The sequence below is a fragment of the Thalassophryne amazonica genome, chromosome 16 (genome assembly GCF_902500255.1).
Source record: "Thalassophryne amazonica chromosome 16, fThaAma1.1, whole genome shotgun sequence".
NCBI classification, from domain to species: domain Eukaryota; kingdom Metazoa; phylum Chordata; class Actinopteri; order Batrachoidiformes; family Batrachoididae; genus Thalassophryne; species Thalassophryne amazonica.
The window spans coordinates 33,747,015-33,768,080 of record NC_047118.1 but is presented as its reverse complement, the minus strand read 5'-3'; the positions used below and the strand labels follow the sequence as shown (position 1 = coordinate 33,768,080).

The 21,066-nt window shown below is 43.3% G+C and overlaps 1 protein-coding gene across 8 annotated transcripts in view; it reads left to right on the top strand.

The window, feature by feature from the left end:
• The window catches only part of bptf (bromodomain PHD finger transcription factor), an 82,899-nt gene extending 62,609 nt beyond the window's left edge, over positions 1-20,290 (top strand). For 2 of the 8 annotated variants that reach the window (XM_034190125.1, XM_034190124.1), the window contains exons 20-33: positions 2,417-2,589; positions 3,535-3,671; positions 3,872-3,983; positions 4,189-4,430; positions 5,118-7,836; positions 8,000-9,504; positions 12,690-12,772; positions 12,874-13,099; positions 15,342-15,835; positions 15,947-16,123; positions 16,543-16,735; positions 16,953-17,037; positions 17,731-17,917; positions 19,500-20,290. In XM_034190125.1, the coding sequence (XP_034046016.1) occupies positions 2,417-2,589; positions 3,535-3,671; positions 3,872-3,983; positions 4,189-4,430; positions 5,118-7,836; positions 8,000-9,504; positions 12,690-12,772; positions 12,874-13,099; positions 15,342-15,835; positions 15,947-16,123; positions 16,543-16,735; positions 16,953-17,037; positions 17,731-17,917; positions 19,500-19,539 (6,373 nt within the window). In that variant the 3' untranslated portion in view covers positions 19,540-20,290. Of the gene's footprint in view, positions 1-2,416; positions 2,590-3,534; positions 3,672-3,871; positions 3,984-4,188; positions 4,431-5,117; positions 7,837-7,999; positions 9,505-12,686; positions 12,773-12,873; positions 13,100-15,341; positions 15,836-15,946; positions 16,124-16,542; positions 16,736-16,952; positions 17,038-17,730; positions 17,918-18,689 lie in introns of all 8 variants that reach the window. The other 6 variants (XM_034190127.1, XM_034190126.1, XM_034190132.1 and 3 more) reach the window with 5 other exon arrangements.
• Positions 20,291-21,066: the final 776 nt, after the last annotated feature.

Below are 21,066 nucleotides of genomic sequence, written 5' to 3'. Positions count from 1 at the left end.
CTGTGTTCTGTTTGTTAAAAAGTCTAAAATCCAACCCACGAGATTATTACTTAATTTAAAATGTTCTAAAAGCCTTTGGGTTAAAATACAGGGTTGAATTGTATTAAAAGCTGAAGAGAAGTCAACAAATAAAAGCCGGGCATGACACCCGCTGCCCTCCAAATGCTTGAGAAGCAGATTAAGCAAAGTGAGTGTGGTGTCCTCCACTCCTTTATTAGACCTGTAAGCAAATTGTAACGGATCGAGTGCATGCATAGTATTTTTTAGCATTACCCACCGTACCAATTTCTCAAAGATCTTCATCAAAATTGATGTTAGAGCAACAGGCCTAAAATCATTCAAGGATTTAGGATTACTAGATTTAGGAACTGGGACGACAACAGCATCTTTCCACACTTTGGGGACATGCTGTGTTTCCAAGGACCAGTTAAAAATATAATAAAAAACTGGACTCAGCTCTTTTGCACAAGATTTAAGTAAATGGCCACAGATATTATCTGGACCATGACTCTTATTTACCTTTGTGCTAAGAAAAGCTTTTTCTATATCCCATTGGTGAAGGGAGAAGTGTTGAGAGTCACGGAGCCTGAGACCAAGTTCCTGAGTTTCCTTACTAAAATCAGATATGTTAAAACGATTAAAAAAAAACAATTAAGAGCATTAGCTAGTTCAATATCTGAGTTGAAGCCATTTAAAGTAATAATTGTGCTGCTTTCCATATTTTGGAGGCCTGCAATGGCCATACTAGACCAAGCTGACCCAAGATTATGAGCAGCCATCCTCTTCTCCAACTCAGACTTATAGGTCTGTTTTGCTTTAAGAATCTCTATTTTAAGCTCTTTGGTAACTAAAAGAAGGTCCGAGTCTACTCCCTTTTTAAAGACCTCCTTCTTTGTCTTTATACAAGATTTCACTGATTTAGTGACCCATGGTCTATTATTAGGATCAATTTTAACTTTCTTACAGGGAACAATCATGTCTCTACAAAAAGTGACATAAGAACATATAACATCAGTGAGTTCATCCAGGTTATCAGAGGACTGCTTAAACATGTCCCAGTCAGTACAGTCAAAACATTCCTGCAAACAAAGCTCAGAATCAGCAGTCCAAACTTTAACCTCCTTGGTTTGTACTTTTCCCCTCTTTAAAACAGTCTTGTAGGTTGGCAGAAGATGCACACAATTATGATCTGCAAAACCCAACGGAGGAAGAGGGAGTGATTTAAAAGCGTCTTTAATTGACCCATAACATAAATCCAAAGTCTTGCCACGCCTGGTTGGGCAGGTAACATATTGATAGAAGTTTGTTAGGGTTTTTTCCAAGGAGACTTGATTAAAATCTCCCAAAATAAAATTCAGGGCATCAGGTGAAATGGACTGCAATTTTTGAACAACATTAAAAACAGTACTAGAAGCACAGGCAGCATTTGCCTTTGGGTGAATGTATAGTACTGTTATAAAAAGTTGTGGGAATTCACGAGGCAGATAAAAAGGACGCAATGACACAGATAAAAGTTCAACATCTGGTGTGCAGATTTTCTCTCTGACAGTCACAGAGGTGCAGTATTGTTTGTTGACATACAAACATACCCCACCTCCTTGCGTTTTTCCCGTCACTTCAGTCTGACGATCAAGACGAAGCGGAGCTCCAAAACCATCGATGAGCAGATCGGCGTCTCGGTCTTCCTCAGTAAGCCATGTCTCCGTAAAGGCCATGACACAAGTGTTCCTGAAGTCCTTTTGAAAGTGGACATTTCCTTGAAGTTCATCCACTTTATTTCTCAGGGACTGAACATTTCCCATAATCACGACAGGCAAGGGGATCCTGGTAAGCTGCTGTTTACGCACACGCAGCCTCACACCACCTCGTCTCCCCCACTTTCTCCTCTTCTTTATCGAATCACCTTTGTTAAAAACCAGATAATTAAAATCCCTCTGAATAAATTCTGGTAATATAACATCCGTAACGCGGTTCAGACTGACACAGTTCAACTGCATTAACACATCTCTGGAATAAGTATGACGTGTCCCTGTCGGATTGACAGCTCCGGTGAGATCCCTCACAAACAGGGTACACAATTAAAAGCCACAGTGCAACAAAATAAAGCGGATCCATTTCCGTTGGCAGCAGAATAGTCCTTCACACAGCAATAACCATACAGTGAGAACATAAAACACTCCAAAACAAAACAAAGAAAAAAGATTTTAGACAATAAGCCGGAACGCCAAACTCTCGCTGCCGGTCGCTGCGTGCGCATGCGCCCAAAAACGCATGCGCACGCAGCGTTTTTGGGCGCAGGGACTAAGGCAGGAGTAGCTGTGGTGTCCCAGCCTACAGCTGTGGACACCACAGCTGTAGGCTGACTGTTGTCATGGACCTTATGGGTATGTGTGACTGCAGGTGGCATGGTGTGTCTTGCAGCCTCAACTGGCTCAGTGGTCACCATGGTTAGCACGTTCACCACCTCAGAGCAAACCTTCCAGATTGCTGGCAGCCCAGCGACTGTGGCTGGCCAGGTCCTCACCACCAAACTACCAATTCCTGTGAACAGCAAGATTGTCGCACTCAACATCCCCACCACACACGGAGGTATGGAGCACGAGGTCATCCATTTCCATTGGCTTTGGGTTTATTTTCACTTGATGAAAAGGATGGAAGAGGAAGAATATTGTGAGGTTTAAAAAAAAAAAAAATCTTCCTTGTGATAAAGTAATTACACTGAGCCTTGAAGTTGTCTTAAGCTTGTCTAATTTCATTCCAGTCACACCAGAGGTTATTACCACCCTACCTCCCTGCCACAGACTCGAGACAAAATCTCACAGCTGTGTGCACCTCATTCTCTCAAATGTCGCAGGAAAAGTGAGTGTCGGCGATGTGCAAATCATTTGCAGAGCATATTTTGGACATAACTAAAATGCACTGTATGAATCTAAACTGGTTTTAAAGAAGCATATGAGATCATCTTGCCACAGTCCTACCACAGTCATGTGGTTTTCTGAAAAAAGGAAGACTGTCTTAAACATTGGTGCAACGTACACACAACCACCCCACAACAATGTTGCCACCATTGTACATATGTTGTGCCACACTGCGTTTGCAACCATCTCAAAAATAATCTGTGTAGATACTTGACTTCAACTTCTTTTTTTGCCCAAACATTGACAAATGTATTCTTGAAGGGGCTGTGATGGAGATGAATGAATAGCAGTCTTATCCCTGTGTGACTGGGGCTTTAGAAAACCTAAAACCTGAAACTGCAGGATTAGTGTCACTTCATTGTTCCAGTTCAGAAGTGCTTTTTACTATTTCCAGTGTCAGTTTAACATACTGTTATCCTGCAGACTGACCACAAACTTACTTTTTGAGTAGCGTTACGCCTGTGTTTCCTATATTCTGATAACACGTGAACACATGCTTTAAACATTGCAAGAACCCCTGCCTCTGCATGCACTGCATGCCTCGACACTTCTGTATATTCTGCATGTACTTTGTATGCATTTTCTTCAGTCCACAGTTTGTGACTTTAATCAACAGGTGTAGCCCAACAAAAGGTCTTGGGCATTTTCAATTCTGGTCCTCCTGCAAACCTTAGAACATACAGCACACTGCATCCTACCACTGGAAACATCAACCTTAGAGCCACCACATCTGCCTCAAATACTCAGCAGCAGGTAAAAATATTCACTCATTTTTCTGTTTGTACTTTAGTTTTATCATTCTTTTGCTCTACTTTTATTTGGTTTGATTTAATAGAGGGAAATTATATGATTGGGTGGTCAGTTTCACTTTGAGAGACTGTCAGTTTTTTTCCAATATTTTTATTTTGTGGAACTGAGATCACATCTCCTTTATTGTTGTTTTTCTTTTCCAGGCTATCACACCCAAAGGCCAAACACTGTCTGGCATGACAGTAGGCCAGTCACCCACCATGTCGAGTACTGCAGCAACAACAATGACCAAATGTCCAGTGGTGACTCAACAAGGTGCTCTGGCTGTCTGCAGATTTATGTTTTGAATGTTAATCAGCCTTTTGAACCATACTTGCTATTTTGATGTTTGAGCCTGGTATTTAGAAGTGGCAAATGTTACATAACGGGCAATCAAATGAACGCAGTCAGTCAGTATTTGCTATTTTAATTCTGTTTAATGCATTCCTTCTTCATTTCATACCCTCTTTGTCACCTTCAGGCCAGTCTCAGCAGGTGTCGACTCAGATGAGCCATGGTCAGCCCGGATTTTCACCTGTGTCTTGCTCTTCTCCTGTACAAACTACCACACCTCAGAGAACAGTTGCTGCTCCACCACCTGCACATCCAGCCACCTCGAGTCCTGGACAGCTGCCCACGGCCTCCCCCCAGCCACAAAGACCCCAACAGGGTCAAGTCAAACTTACAATGGCCCAGTTAATGCAGCTAACACAGAGTGCCCAGGTGACAAAGATTTTATTTCTACAGTATAATGTTTTAATTTAACAAATTCAGAGATGGTCACAGCCAGGTCTGGCTTCACCCCATAAACCTGTCCATTATGAGATCTTATTCTTTTTTTTTTTTTTTTTTTCTTTTTTTTTTTTTGTATGGTTGTTTTCTGTATTGGTTTTCTGTGTACTGCTATGCAGCCTTTCATTCCAAGGTGTTACTGTGAGTTTTTCAAAACCATAGCAGTTGTATTCTACCACTGAAGAACTTCCTGCTGTCATAATTGTGGTGTACCTGAATGGTGTTAGTCAGAGCTCATGAGGGCAATGACCGTGGCTACTTCTGTTTGAGGATGTGTTTAAACATCACTGTTTCACTTATTTCCAGGAACAGTTGCTCATAAAAGTCCCTTTTTCAGATGGAACTGAATACATTTCTAATCTACAGAATAAAATATGAAAAGATCTGATGGCAAGCTCCAGGGGAGCTGCCTCATCAGGCAGAAGAGTGGTGGGCCAATCCCCAGGGCATTTCAATGCATGAGTATGGTATATTATGAAGGATATTCTAATTTGCCTCCAACTTTGTCATTTGTTTTCTTTGAAATTGTGAGACGGGGCATTTTTCAAAAGCACTCTGTTTTGCATTGCAAGGTCTTATATAAATAAAAGCTCCTTTTGTTTTTCTGCAACTTTGCAGGGCGGGAATCCAGGTCTGACGGTTGTGATTCGTGGACAGGGCCAAACTCAGGGCCAGCTGCAAATAATCCCACAGGGTGTAACTGTCATCCCTGGACATGGTCAACAGCTCATGCAGGCAGCCATGCCCAATGGACAGGTTCAGCGTTTTCTCTTCACACCCATGCCCCCAGCATCTTCAGCTTCAGCAATAACTACTGCAGTCACTACAAATCCTCCCCAGACCCTGGTGTCAACCCCAGTGCAAATCGGAGCACCTGCACATGTCAAGACAACTCCGTCAGTCATGGCTCAAACCCAAATGGCAGCTCCTGTGCCCACACCAGCACATGTTGCAACCCAACAAGCCCAAATTTTGAATCCTACTCCTGCCTTAGTCCCTGCACACACCCAAGTTGCAGCTTCTGTTTCAGCTCAAGTTGCCACCCAAGCCTCACAACAAAAACAACTTTCAGCCTCAGCTGTATTCTCACCTCCTGCACAAACCCAACTGTCTGTTCCTATTTCAACAGTTAAACAAGCTACACACCAGGCTTTACTTCAAACACAAGCTTCAGCCCCAACATCATCCCTGGCAACCTCATCCCTGGTCCAAATGTCGATTCCTGTGCCAGCCCTTAAACATGTTGCTGCCCAAGCTTTACCACAAACAAAACTTTCAACCTCAGCATTACAATCAGTCCCTGCATTAACACCTGTCCTGCCATCAACCACTCTGCAAACATCAGCCCTTCCCTCATTCCCTGCACAAAGACCAGCCTTGCCCTCAGCCTCTGCGCAAACACCAATCTTGCCCTCTGCTTCTGCACAAATGCCCGTTTTGCCCTCTGCCTCTGTGCAAATGCCACTCCTGCCTTCAGTCCCTGTGCAACCTCCGGTCCCACCCTCATTCCCTGCCCCAGCCCCGCCCTCACTCACTGTGCAAATGCCCTCTGTTCCTGCACAAGCACCAGCCCTGCCCTCACTCCCTGTGCATGCACCTTCTGTCTCTGCGCAAGTACCAGCCCTGCCCTCACTCCCTGCCCAAATGCCCTCTGTCCCTGTGCAAGCGCCAGCTGTGTCCTCACTTCCTGCCCATATGCCCTCTGTCTCTGCGCAAGCACCAGCCCTGCCCTCACTTCCTGCCCATATGCCCTCTGTCCCTGCGCAAGCACCAGCCCTGCCCTCACTTCCTGCCCATATGCCCTCTGTCCCTGCACAAGCACCAGCCCTGCCCTCAATCCCTACGCAAATACACTCTGTCCCCATGCAAACATCAGCCCTGCCCTCAATCCCTACGCAAAGGCCCTCTGTCCCTGCACAAGTGTCAGCCCTGCCCTCACCTCCTCTGCAAACATCAGCCCTGCCCTCAGTCCCTACGCAAATGCCCTCTGTCCCTACGCAAGCATCAGCCCTGCCCTCAATCCCTACGCCAATGCCCTCTGTCCCTGCGCAAGCGTCAGCCCTGCCCTCAATCCCTACGCAAATGCCCTCTGTCCCTGCTCAAGCATCAGCCCTTCCCTCAGTCCCTATGCAAATGCCTTCTGTCCCTACGCAAGCGTCATCCCTTCCCTCCATCCCTATGCAAATGCTCTCTATCCCTGCGCAAGTCTCAGCCCTGCCCTCACCTCCTCTGCAAACATCAGCCCTGCCCTCAGCCCCTCCGCAAACATCACCTCTGCCCTCATTCTCTGTGCAAAGTCCAGTCTTGCCCTTGGCCTCTGCGCAAACATCACCCCTGCCCTTGGCCTCTGCGCAAACGCCACCTCTTCCCTCTAGCCCTGCGCAAATGCCCGCTGTCTCCATGCAACCATCAGTCCTGCTTTCTGCCCCCACGCCAGCCCCACCCTCTGCTCCTGTGCAAGCCCAGGTATGTGTTCCTGTGTCTGTCCTTAAACCGGTTACAGCCCAGGCCTCACAACAAATGCAAGTTTTTGCTCCAACCCCATCCTCAATCCCCACACAAGCCCAAATAGCTGTCCCTGTGACTGCCTTTAAACCAGCTACAGCTCAGGCCTCTCGGCAGACAAAATTTCCAGTTTCAGCTGTATCCTCAGTCTCTGCACAAACCCAAATATCTGCTTCTGTGTCTGCCGTTAAGCAAATTGAAACACAGGCTTCAATTCAAACAAGATTTTCTTTCTCTGCACCAGCCTTTGCACAAAATCAAGTAGCGCCAATGTCTGCCCTATCACAAAATGCTACCCCAGCTGTTAGTCAGACACAAATTATCTTACCCACTATAGCTCCTGCACAAAAACAAACTGAAGTGCCAGCCATTGTCCAAAGTCACATTCCCACATCTACCCCAGCCTCCTCTTTGATTACGCAACCCCAAGACCCAGCTTCGCAACTTGGACAAGGCCAGGTTGGGCATCAAACCCATATACAAGCACATTCCACTAGCCCTGCACGTGCTTTAAACTCGGACCCACTTCAGATGTATGTTGCTGCTCCTGCAACAGTGCAGGCTGCTGTCCAAGTTGTTGCCACAGCAGCTACGACTAACTCAGTCCAGATGGCTGTTTCTTCCTCTTTTCCTATACCTGTGCCAGTACCATCCTCTACCCTTGCTTCTGTGACTGCACCTATCATAGCTACAGTGTCACCCCCAACTGCTGTCCCATCCCCAGGTAAAGGTTTATCCCAGATTAATGCTGCAGTGCCTGTTCCCCTCTGTGCTGCAATGGTCACTTCTGTCACACCAGTTACAGCCACCTCTACTGTACCTTCAGTGCCAGGTAAAAATTTTCACCCAAACACTAAGTGGCAGTCATGAACATTGGCCTTGTTTGTTTTGTTTTTTTTGTTTTGTCTATCTTACTGACTTGTTTCTAACTGTTGCAGACATATATATACATTCATTAATGCATGGATTTTCTGTCTCTCTCACTCATTCTGTAGCTCTAGTAGAGCAGAGGGAAACTCGGCCCCATGTCTGGACTCCTGCCTCTTCTCAAGCCCAGAGCCCGATTCACCCAGCTCAGCGAGGTGCAGCACCTGTTCAACCATCTGCCTTGGCAACCTCACCCACCTCTGCTCCTGCACTTGTCCCTGTATCTATTTCCACACACACCCCCATTGCTCCTCTGACACAAGAAAGTCTTCCTATTCAATCTCAAGCACAAGTTCAGCTCCCTGCTGTTGTATCCATGCAACAGGTTTCTAAAATATCGGTTTCACCTGTGCAAGTTCATATGAACACATTGCCAGTCTCTTCTGGCATTACCACAATGGGACCACCCCAGCCGCAACTCCAGGCCCAAAACCATACACAGCTTCAACCACATTCTCAAGGAAAAATCCATGCACATATTCAGGTCCAGCCCTATGGCCAGGTCCAGCAAATGCCACACATTCAAGGCCAAACCCATTTCCAAAACCAAGCACAACCCCAAATCCATCCCCAGGTCCGGGTTCAATTTCAGACACAGTCTCAGATTCCACCACAAACCCATCATGCACCCCAAGTCCAAGTACAGCCTGTTTCTCCAATGCAAACTCAGGTGCACATGCATGCCCAAACACAAAAACCAACCATGCTGCAACCCCAGGTCCAGCCACAAATCCAGCCAAGAGTACAACCTCAGTATCATTCCCCGGTAAAAGCAGCATTTCAGACACAGGCACAAACTCAACCCCAGGCTCAGCAACAGCCTCAAGTGCATCCGCAAACCCAGGCTCAGCAACAACCTCATGTGCACCCACAATCCCAGGCTCAGTCACAGGCTCAAACTCACTTCCCTTCCCAGCCGCAGATTCAAGCCAAACTCCATCCCCAGGTTCAAGTTCAGGTGCAACAGCAGAGCCAGATTCAGCCTCCAACCTCACAGCAACCCCAGCTTCATACTCATTCACAAATTCAAACCCAGCCCCAGTTTCAGGTTCAGTCACAGCAGCAGAGCCATGTCCAGCAGCACCTTCAGGTCCAAGCCCAACCCCAAGTCCAAACTAAAATACAAGTCCAGTTCCAGCATCAGAACCAAAATCAGCTTCAGGTTCAGTCTCCAATCAGGCATCAGCTCATCACTGTTCCAGGCCTCCAACAGCCGGTCCAGCTACTCTCAGCTCTCCCATCCCATGTTGCAGCTCAAATTCAAGCCCAAATCCAAGCCCAGGCACAGCAGCAGGGAGGAACAGTTCCCCAGCCGATCAAACTCCAGCTGCCGATCCAGATCCAGCAGTCAGGAGGACAAATTCAGGCCCACCAGCTTCAGAACATGGTCACAATACAGGCACCAGCAAGTGTCCAGGAGCAGTTGCAGAGAATGCAGAAAATGAGAGACCAGCAACAGCAACAACTACTACAACCACCACCAAAGAAGAAGAAACACTGTCTGGAGAGTAAAAGGGAGCAAAAAGAGCAGAATCTGCAGTCTATTTGCTCTGGGGATGGCATCCAAAAACAGGTGCGACTTTAAAAAATTAATTGTACCATGTGATTTTTTTTGGAGCATGCTGCGGATGATTATTGATCCTCTATCTATGGTTAGCAGCCCACCATGTCATTAACTAATTGTAGAAATGATAATCAGCCATAGTGCCCGGAATAAGACCATGCTATTTTGGCCATTAGAGTATTATTATCACTTTATAGGGTGTTTCCTGGAAGTTAACATTACTTTACACGGACGCTGATACTCTGTATTGGCTTGTTAAAGGCTGTCCGATAATGTCAATACATAATTATTTTCTCACTATTTTGGTCTGCTTATATATACACTGAACAAAAAAAAATATATATATAATATAATGCAACACTTTAGTTTTTGCTCCCATTTTTCATGAGTTAAACTCAAAGATCTAAAACATTTTCTGTATACACAAAAGACCTATTTCTCTCAAATATTGTGCACAAATCTGTCTAAACCTGCGTTAGTAAGCCCTTCTCCTTTGCTGAGATAATCCATTCCACTTCACAGGTGTGGCATATCAAGATGCTGATTAGACAGCATGATTATTGCACAGGTGTGACTTAGGCTGGCCACAATAAAAGGCCACTCTGAAATGTGCAGTCTTGCTTTATTTTGGGGGGGGGGGGGGGGGGCAGGAAACCAGTCTGTATCTGGTGTGACCACTACATGCCTCACGCAGTGCAGCATATCTCCTTCACATAGAGTTGATCAGCAGCCACACGTCATCGAATGTGAGCATTTGCCCACTCAAGTCAGTTACGACGATGAACTGCAGTCAGGTCAAGTCCCTGAGATGGTTTCTGTCAGTTTGTGCAGAAATTCTTTGGTTCTGCAAACCGATTGGTGCAGCAGCTGTCTGGGTGGCTGGTCTGACGATCTTGGAGTGACCATGCTGGATGTGGAGGTCCTAGGCTGGTGTGGTTTCACACGGTGTGCGGTTGTGAAGTTGGTTGGACGTCCTGCCAAATCCTCTGAAACGCTTTTGAAGACAGCTTATGGAAGAGAAATGAACATTTAATTCATGCGCAACAGCTCTGGTGTACATTCCTGCAGTCAACATGACAGTTGCAAGCTCCCTCAAAACTTGCGATATCTGTGGCATTGTACTGTGATAAAAAGACAAACAGTTGTGCACGCATGCAATTTTAATCACGCACAAACTGGAGAGAGCTGACATTTGCCATTTGAGTCAAGGATGAACGGCGCCAAAACCGAACGTTGGTAGAACTAATATTTTTAGAGAAGCTGCCTATATTAGCTAACAACACTAAACAACGGGGAGGTGATGGTCTAGTGATTAAAGTGTTGGGCTTGAGACCAGAGGGTCCTCGGTTCAATTCCTAGCCTGACTGGAAAATCACAAAGGGCCCTTGGGCAAATCCCCTAGTTGCTCCTGGTGCATAGTGAGTACTTGTATAGCAGCACCCTCACATCGGGGTGAATGTGAGGCATTATTTTGTAAAGCGCTTTGAGCGTCTGATGCAGATGGAAGAGCGCTATATAAATGCAGTCCATTTAATGGACATTGATATTTACATTCTGGACTCACACTCCAATCTAGCAGAGGGGCGGTAGATCATCCATCCATCCATCCATTTTCTTACGCTTTATCCGGAGTCGGGTCGCGGGGGCAGCAGCTCAAGCAAAGCTGCCCAGACCTCCCGATCCACACACACCTCCCCCAGCTCCTCCGGGGGAACCCCAAGGCGTTCCCAAGCCAGCCGAGAGATGTAGTCTCTCCAGCGTGTCCTGGGTCTTCCCCGGGGCCTCCTCCCAATGGGACGTGCCCGGAACACCTCTCCAGCGAGGCGTCCAGGGGGCATCCGGAAAAGATGCCCGAGCCACCTCAACTGACTCCTTTCGACGTGGAGGTGCAGCAGCGGCTCGACTCCGAGCTCCTCCCGAGTGACCAAGCTCCTCACCCTATCTCTAAGGGAGCGCCAAGCCACCCTGCGGAGGAAACTTATCTCGGCCGCTTGTACTCACGATCTCGTTCTTTCGGCTATGAGCCAAATCTCATGACCATAGGTGAGGATTGGAACGTAGATTGATCAGTAAATCGAGAGCTTTGCCCCCCTACTCAGCTCTGTCTTCACCACAGCGGTCCGATACAGCGACCGCATCACTGCAGATGCTGCACCGATCCGTCTATCGATCTCACACTCCATCCGTCCCTCACTTGTGAACAAGACCCCAAGATACTTAAACTCCTCCTCTTGAGGCAAGGACACTCCACCGACTTGAAGAGGGCAAAGCACCTTTTTCCAGTCGAGAACCATGGCCTCGGATTTGGATGTGCTGATTTTCATCCCGGACGCTTCACACTCGGCTGCAAACTGCCCCAGTGCACGCTGAAGGTCCTGATTTGACGAAGATCATCTTTATATTAAAAGTGTGAGTGCGTGATTTTATTTAGTAAGTTCAATGTAAGTACATAATATAAATGTAAATACGTTAAAAATACATGGATGACACAAGAAAATGAAAGCACTTATTTCCATTGTGGTCCATTTAAAAATCAAATGACAAAATAGAAGTAAAAATATAATAATGATGATAATAATAATAATGTGTTTATAATAACAAGAACCTAAACAATTTATAAATGCATTAAGACAATAAATTAACATTAAAAAATTATGTAATTAACAGGAAATAAAAGGGTTGAGTTCTTCTAAAAACTGTTGATGCCTACCGTCTAAGATTCTAAAAACATTCTGGAATCAAATACCATTCAACTCATTATGGAAACTTTGCATAATTTCTTACCACCCTTGAAAAAAGTCAAATACTTATTTTATAAGCACTACCCAATCTAGAGTCTGTAGCTCTCCACTGGCAGTGCACTAATATATATATATATATATATATATATATATATATATATATATATACACTCAACAAAAATATAAACGCAACACTTTTGGTTTTGCTCCCATTTTGTATGAGATGAACTCAAAGATCTAAAACTTTTTCGACATACACAATATCACCATTTCCCTCAAATATTGTTCACAAACCAGTCTAAATCTGTGATAGTGAGCACTTCTCCTTTGCTGAGATAATCCATCCCACCTCACAGGTGTGCCATACCAAGATGCTGATTAGACACCACTACACTTACTTGTGAAAAATGTTGATACCGTGCATATTAACAGAAACAATTTTTTTGTAAGCAGGTGATCATTAAGCAGAATTCTACAACAGAACAGTTAAAGCAGAGGAAATCCTTGGCTGCAGCTGAGAAAGAGGAAAACCAGAGGTTTGAGAATATATTCAAGTAGCAACATTGAGCATTACTGTTCCATCTAAAATGTATCAAACTGTACACATATATCCAATTTCCTGCTGTCGTGTTGTCAGGATGATTGTGTGCAACCAGGTGATGAAGTACATCCTTGATAAGATTGAGAAGGATGAGAAGCTGGCAGCTAAGAAAAGAAAAAAAGAGGAGGTGGTGGAACAGAAACGCTCGAAGCAGAATGCTACCAAGCTGACTGCACTGCTGTGCAAGCACAGAGAACAGCTTAAGGCTGAGATCCTCAAGAAGAGGGCCCTGTTGGACAAGGAGCTACAGCTGCAAGTGCAGGTTAGTGCGCAATCTACCTTAAAAGGTTGAGCATGCTTAGGTTTCTCTGCTCTCTTCATGCCTACAAAAATCCTGAACCGGTGGCCATGGTGAGGACCCAGTGAGACGACAAAATAAACAGAAATATGAGTTATACAGTTTTTTTGTTTTGTTTTGTTTTGGGTTTTTTTATTTAAAAAACCCTCTGCTGGAGTTGCAAGTTTGCTTTCCTTTGTCAACCTGCATGAACTTGTTCTCCTGCCAATTGTTAGAAATTATTATCCTGTGCATCCCTGCACAGAGTATTATAATCGGGCTTATGTCTGTGTGAGGAAAAAATAACTAAATAAATGAATGGACAGATTTTCATCAACTTATGTGGGAATGTTACTTGGATTAGTGTCTCCAGATTAACTTTGGAACAAGTTGGTTAAATGTCATGTTCACCATAGTATTTCCACCACCAATGTGGCTTGAGATTTAATCGAAAGCTCAAACAATTTACGTTTGATTAGTAGCCTATAAGTGACTTTGTGATGAAGTCACAAGGAAGTCAGAATATGAATTCATGTTGTTTAAAACATGTACACACACACACAACTTAATCAACTGTGTGGTTCCTCAAAGCTCAGTGCATGTATAGCTGACAATAAGTACTCATTCATTCATAATATAAAATGATCTCATTGTGTAGAGTGCACAGGGTATGTATGCATCAGCCCTTCTGCATTTAATTCTGAAGATATTCAGACAGCAAGGTAATGCTCACAAACAAGAAAAGGATCGTAGCCAGTATTCTTAAATCTCTGAAATGGGTTAAATCAAATCCTAGAGACAAGCATCATCCTGATGCCACATCATTTATATATAACAATTATTTAGAGACACAAAGCATCCAGAGGTGCTGCTATTGTTCAGACATTTGTCCAGTGACCTCACAATTCCATAAGCTCTTCCCGGGTGACATCCATGAGACATGAATGTCACTGCAAAGATAGGTGAATATTTCCCCAAGTTCAACACTTTCACCACATGCAGATACACATCTGCTAGCCAAGTCTAGGAAATCACTGAAAACCTGGGTCTTAGTCTTGATCCACGAGAGTCACAAACCCAGACACTCAGATTTATCACTCAGCTTCTCAAGTGCTGCAGTCAGGGTGTCATTGATTCAGCATCAAATAATATACTGAAGTTATGAACATATATGAAAGATATACATACATATATACATAAAACAGCCATTCTTTGCAGATTGTACAGAGAACAGTTAATGCTACAGATATGCATTTCTCCCGAGCAGCAACCTGACACCATGTGAAATGAGGTCTATGTGGAAGTGCAGTTCCTTGAATAGCTGCTTGAGGCTGGCTCCAAAAAGAGCACTTTCCCATAGGATCTGTGCTAAACTGTCCAACTTCAGAGCAGAAATAAAGTTTTATACAGCCTGGTACAAAAAAAAACTTTTTAAGTCTCTATAGATAGTTTCCTCCCCCATGACAACTGTACAAGGGGTGAATTTTTCTAGCTTCTTACTTTAAGACATTTTAAACTATAAAGTTCTGTAAATTTGGGAGAGTGGTCGCTTTGACAGCGACTGAGGCCATTGACTCCACATCTTGTCTTTCACTCAGATTCTGCCCGATCCAGCCGGTAGTGGAGACTGTCAGTCGCTTTGGAGTATTTTATTACAAACACCTGCAATAATAGGGTTTTTTGTGTGGTGAAATGTCCTAAAGGGTCATCTAAGATGTCTCTGTTGCAATATTCACACTGAGTGACACTCTCGCCTTACTTGATGTTGTATGCTAACAGCATTACCACTTTTAGCTGCTGTCGGTAGCTTCATCTGTTAGGTTTCATTTAATGTGTGATTACCTTGAAAATAAGTGGCTCATAACTTTTAACGTCCTCAACAAAGCAAACTGTTAGGAGAACCGCCGCGCAGTCATATTAATATGATTTAATAGACACCCAAACCCAGGTAAAGTAGTTTGGACCCTAAGAGAGGGGCGTGTTTAGGCATCTTTCATCACACATGGCGCTACCTATGCTCCATCCCTTTATGCATGAATGAGTTTATCATTCAGCTGCTGTGAACATTGCAACACCCCAACATAGCCCAGATGAGCTTCATATCAGCTCTTCCGTGTCTCTATGGACAACCAGTGGGTGACGTCATGCAGGTTTTGTCTGTGATTTGACTCTGCCTGCTTTCCGATCATATTTTATGTCATTTGTGATGCTTTTGCTTCCCTCTCAGGAGGAGCTGAAGCGAGACCTTGCCAGGCTCCAGAAAGAAAAGGAGAAAGCCCGAGCTGCTATCGCCCAGGCTGCCTCAGCGACAGCCAAGGCAGCCTCCCATTCTTCCCATTCCTCCCACTCTTCCCGCTCTACACATTCCTCTCACATCACCCACAGAGTAACCTCACCGTCCTCCTCCCACAAACGTAAGCGGGAAGAGGACAGGGACAAAGACAGAAACAGAGATCGGGATAGGCATCACGACAAAGACAAGAAACGGGACAAAGATAAGGACCGGGACAGACACAGAGATCGAGAAAAAGACAGAGATCGAGAGCGCGACAGACATCGGGACCGAGACAGAGAGAAAGACGGTGATAGGGATCGAGACCGGGACAGAGAATCCAGTTCTTCAAAACACAAGAAAAAGAAGAAAATCTCTTCTACCTCAAAGGATCACAAGAAGGACACCAAACTGTATTGTATCTGTAAAACACCCTATGATGAATCAAAGTAAGTTCTCTGAGAGAGACTCAGCTGTTGTGATGCACAGAATTAACATTCAGCACTAATTTCATGTCATGATGATTTCAGGGAGATCATTTCATTTGTTCCATTTCTCAGGTTCTACATTGGGTGCGACCTGTGCTCCAACTGGTTCCATGGTGCATGTGTTGGCATCACAGAAAAAGAAGCCAAGAAGTTAGAGGATTTTGTGTGTAATGACTGTAAACGTGGCCAGGAAGGAGGAAGCAAGGAGGAGCTGTACTGCATCTGCAGGACACCATATGACGAATCACAGTATGGCTTCTCACTTATTACATGAGGATACGTTCATGAACAATGAAGTATACCACAGGCTTTGTGTGTGTGTGTGTGTGTGTGTGTGTGTGTGTGTGTGTGTGTGTGTGTGTGTGTGTGTGTGTGTGTGTGTGTGTGTGTGTGTGTGTGTGTGTGTGTGTGTGTGTGTGTGTGTGTGTGTGTGTGTGTGTGTGTGTGTGTGTGTGTTTTGTTCCGTTCAAGAGTGTTTTGGTTTATTCTCTTCTCCCCCCCAGTAAAATTTATCCCTGTACCAAAGAGAACCTTGTAGGATTACAGATTTTTCCTCTTATCTTGGCATTTTTTATATTCATTATTCCATTTATTCAGTTATGTTTTTTAATTCATATAGGACATTTTAATTATTTTCCAACCAGAATCTACTGAATTTTCACCTCCAGGTTTTACATTGGCTGCGACCGTTGTCAAAATTGGTACCACGGCCGCTGCGTAGGCATCCTGCAGAGTGAGGCCAATCACATAGACCTGTATGTGTGCCCGCAGTGTCAGTCAACAGAAGACGCTATGACCGTCCTCACGCCACTCACTGACAAAGACTATGAGGGGTTGAAAAGAATATTACGTTCATTACAGGTATGGAAGTCTTGTATTTTTTCACAACAACAAATGGTAAAATATATGCCTTATGTAATATTTATGAGAAAACAGAAAAATGAAGTCTTGTTCTGTATCCTGCCGTGTGTGTGTGTAAAGAGTGATATTGAAATAGTCCTTTTTAATCATTGAGTACATCTTTTCCTTATTATTCATATTTAAAACATGTCTGCCTTATTGCTCATTATTTCTCTAGTCTCACAAAATGGCCTGGCCCTTCCTCGAACCGGTGGATCCCCACGATGCTCCTGATTATTATCGTGTGATCAAAGAACCAATGGGTAAGACCAAATGATGATGATGATGATGATTCTGTCAGCAAAAATGCTGAATGTATCTGCCTGCTACTGAGGTAATTATTTAATTCAATAAAACATTGTTTGTACACTGGCTGAATCAGCTCCATCGCAGTTGCTGTAGATGATCTGGGTCCATGTTATCCTCAGTTTCTGTGTGCAGTGGCACTGAAAGTCAAAAGAGCCACTCAACTCATGAGTTGGTCCAGAAGGTTTTGTTGGGTTTAGTCATCTTTCTGATTAGCAGGGTAACCATAGGATTAATAGAATCCATGAGTGAGTCCACAAAATATACTGAGTATTCAGTTCTGATGTTTTGGGTTGTGGTTGATACAGATGAGGACCATGGAACCTTCTTTTCTGGACCATGTTGGCATTGTTTAACATGCAAAATGGCAATAACATAAAATTAAGCTAGTTACACAAATAAAGTTGCTTGTGAAGCCATGTTGTGAATTGGAGGATTGAGATGAGGTGTGCGCGCATGTTTGTGTATTGCATTAAACATACACAGCCCACTGTTTGATTTGATAAAATATTTCCTTTTTATCCGTTTTGTTTCCCCCCGTCGCTTATGAAAAGTAACTTTCCTGTGCAGCACGTGATTTATGTACAACATAGCAAGTGTTTTGTGCATATTCTCCATGAGAAGCCACTCGTGTTTTACATGTCTTGCAGACTTCTCCACGATGGAAAGCCACTTGCAAAAGCGACATTATCACAAACTAACCGAGTTTGTGGCTGACGTGACCAAAATCTTTGACAACTGCCGCTATTACAACCCTAACGACACGCCCTTCTTTCAGTGTGCTGAGGTGCTGGAAGGCTTCTTTGTTCAAAAACTTAAAGGTTTTAAAGCGAGCAGGTAAGAAGAATGAATGATTTCTGTCCTTGTAGGCTTTAGGGATCCGAGCTTCTGTCTTCCCTGTTTTTTCTTTTCATGTATTTGAAACTTTGATTCTTAAACACCACATTGTTATTTCTCTTGTGATGGTTGTTTTTCGAAATGTGTGCACTTGTTTCTGCCATAGGCATGTATGTGGTAATTTTTGCTGTCGAGTATGTTTTGTTTGTGTGGCCTTCAGTAGCTTTCATCTGTTGTGGTTTTTCAGTTGCTTGGCCTGATTAAAAGTTGTGGAGCTGAACCGATGACAAGCCATTGTTTCCAATAGGGTTGGGTATCGAACACGTTATTTTTGAGGGCACAGGCCAAATTAGGTCACATTACAGTGTATCGTTTCACACTAAATCAATCTGTGCCAAATTTCGGTTCCCAAATACATCTGGGTTCAAGAAGAAACCGATCAAGACCTGCTAGTTTTTCTATAGCTGTATGGAGCAAATCCAAATCAGCTAACACTTTAATTAACAGCTGTAGATTTTTCTTTATTTGTTGTCTGGATTGTACAATTTTGAGTTTATTATTTCAGATAGATTAACAGGAAGAAAAAGTACCGTTGAGTACCAGTATCAGTTCAAATGTGAAAGGTACCCAACCCTAGTTGTCAGTGCCACAACTGAACTCAGACATTTGTGCCTTGTTAACATCTGAATTGTGCACCATCTTGCATTTTGTGTCTGCCCATCTTCACTGCATGTCCTTTGATTTACACCATCCCGTTTTCTCTTTCTTGCAGATTGTCAGATTCTTAAGTTGGCCAGTCTAGCTGCAGTCTGGCCTGGATGTTGGGGTCTCTAATAATAAAGATATGGGATCTTTGTTTTTCGGAACAAGCAAAAAAAAAAAAAAAAGTCAGATATTACAACACAAGAGCACTCACAGACTCCAAATGTGTTTTTGTGTGACTGAATCTAAGGATTTTGGTAACAAATTGTGTTTGTTACATAACTGATAACAGCAGTAATGGAGGGACATGCTTTGATCTTATTCCACCTAATGAGAAATCCACCTTTGTAGTGCTTTTCTTTTAATGCAGTTTGTTTCCTGTATTTATTTCATCTGTTCTTCTGAGTTTCAGTGGATAAAACGTTGGTCATACAGTTCTAGAAATGTTTAAAGCTGTATTTTTTTTTTATTGAGATATTTATATTTTCAGTTCTGTCCATGCCAGTGTGATTATGTGGGTTGTTGAGGTCTTGTGTCTCCATAGAAATGTTTTTAATAATAGACAGCGGTTGTAACATGTCTATGTAACTAATTAGGTGTTTTAAATCAAACTTTTTTTAAGTGATATATCAAGCTCTAAATTTCGAATGGGCCTATAAACATGTTTTTCACCAAATGTCAGTTTGTAGTTGTGAAAGAGCTACTGAGCAACAATGACATTCCCAGCAAATCACACTAGCATGGCTGCAGAATCTGCTGCTGACCCTCTTTCATCCACTTTGTATCATTGTTCACCGCAAAAGTGTTTGTTGTTTTTTTTTTGTTGTTGTTGTTGTTTTTTTAAGGGTTCTCAACTCTCCCCTCTCTCCACATTCTGTAGGTCTCATAACAACAAGCTCCAGTCTTCTTCAGCCTCTTAGAAAGCAACGCAGATTGCTTACAAAAAAAAAGAAAAAAGAAACAAAGAATGAAAAATGCACTTGCCGAGAACTTGGCTGTTCTAAAGTGAAACTTTGCGATGGGACTCGGCCTCCTGTGTTTGGGACCTGTTCCTCTGGCTGCCGGTGAATCCAGCAGTGCTGCTTTCATGGAACTGTACAGGCAGAGCCACCTTCAGCCCAAATGGACCTTTTTTGGGCCTGGCTTCATCAGTGGAACTTTAAGGCGTTTTAGAAGGATGTTTACCTCCAAGAAAGACTTTTAAGGAGCTGTCATATTTCCATGTGTTTTTATTTTTATCTTTGTTTTCCCCTCTCTTTCACTGTTTAATAAAGAAATGAATAAATCCCTCAGCAGACCCTCAGTCATCAGATCGGGAATTTGAATACTGGCAGATAGTTTTACTGAGCAAATTGTACCAGCTATGTGACTAAAATTGGCTTGTCTATGTGGAACAGCTACCACCCCCACCGACCCCAGCACCCCACACATGCACACATACACATTCTCATTTCTGTTAATTTTTTTTTCTGAAGTGGCATGAGACATTTGTACAAACTCTAGACATCAGTCATTTGCTTGGTTAAAAATGTCTGCAAGCTACTGAAAGTATGGTAATAAGCTATCGTGAATAAAATTGCTCTGCAATAGTGACTGACAGAAGGACAAAGCAATGTGTAACTGAAGATATCATGCCGTTTGTAAAAAAAAATAAATTAATACTAAAAATCAGTTTTTGACTTAATTTTTTTTTTCTTTAATTTTCTTTACTTTTTATTAACTGATTGAATATTGATGTATTATATGGAACAATAAAATTGAAACTACAGATTTAATTTTGTGGACTAAATGCTTATGTCTTCACAATAAATTTAGTTGATTTTTGTACCCCGCTGGCCGAAGGCATTACGTCATGATGATTTCCATCTGTCTGTCTGTTCCTCCCTCCCAAAAAAGGGTATAACATTCTGAAATTAATTCCTCTCACATTTTTAGGAGGAATTTTGTGAAACTTGGTACAGGTCCTTGTTATGGGTTGGTTATGCACATATCATTCAAGTCAGGCTCATTTTACCAGCGTTATGGCCCTTGATTAATAAATCTAGACTCAGTCAATTTTGTGCTTGGGTGCCTGTCTTCTGAAATGAACTCCTGTCACATTTTTTAGGAGGAATTTCATGAAATTTGGTAGAAGTGCTTTGTAACAGGTTGGTAAGATGCATCTTATATTCGAGTTGGGCCCATTTTGCCAGAGTTATGGCCCTTGATTAACAAGCCTAGACACTGCCAGTTTCATGAGTTGCTGTCTACACTCAAACCAACTATCGCATACCTTGAAATTTTATCAGAATATAGCAAGCACTTGTACCAAAGCAACATTTGCCAGCGGGGGCACTCTTTTTTGTTTGTTTGTTTTTACATTCTGATTTGTTCTACTATTGTGCACTTGTACATTTTTTTAAGATACAGGACTGTGATTTAAATGGAGTATATGTGTGTGTGTGTAT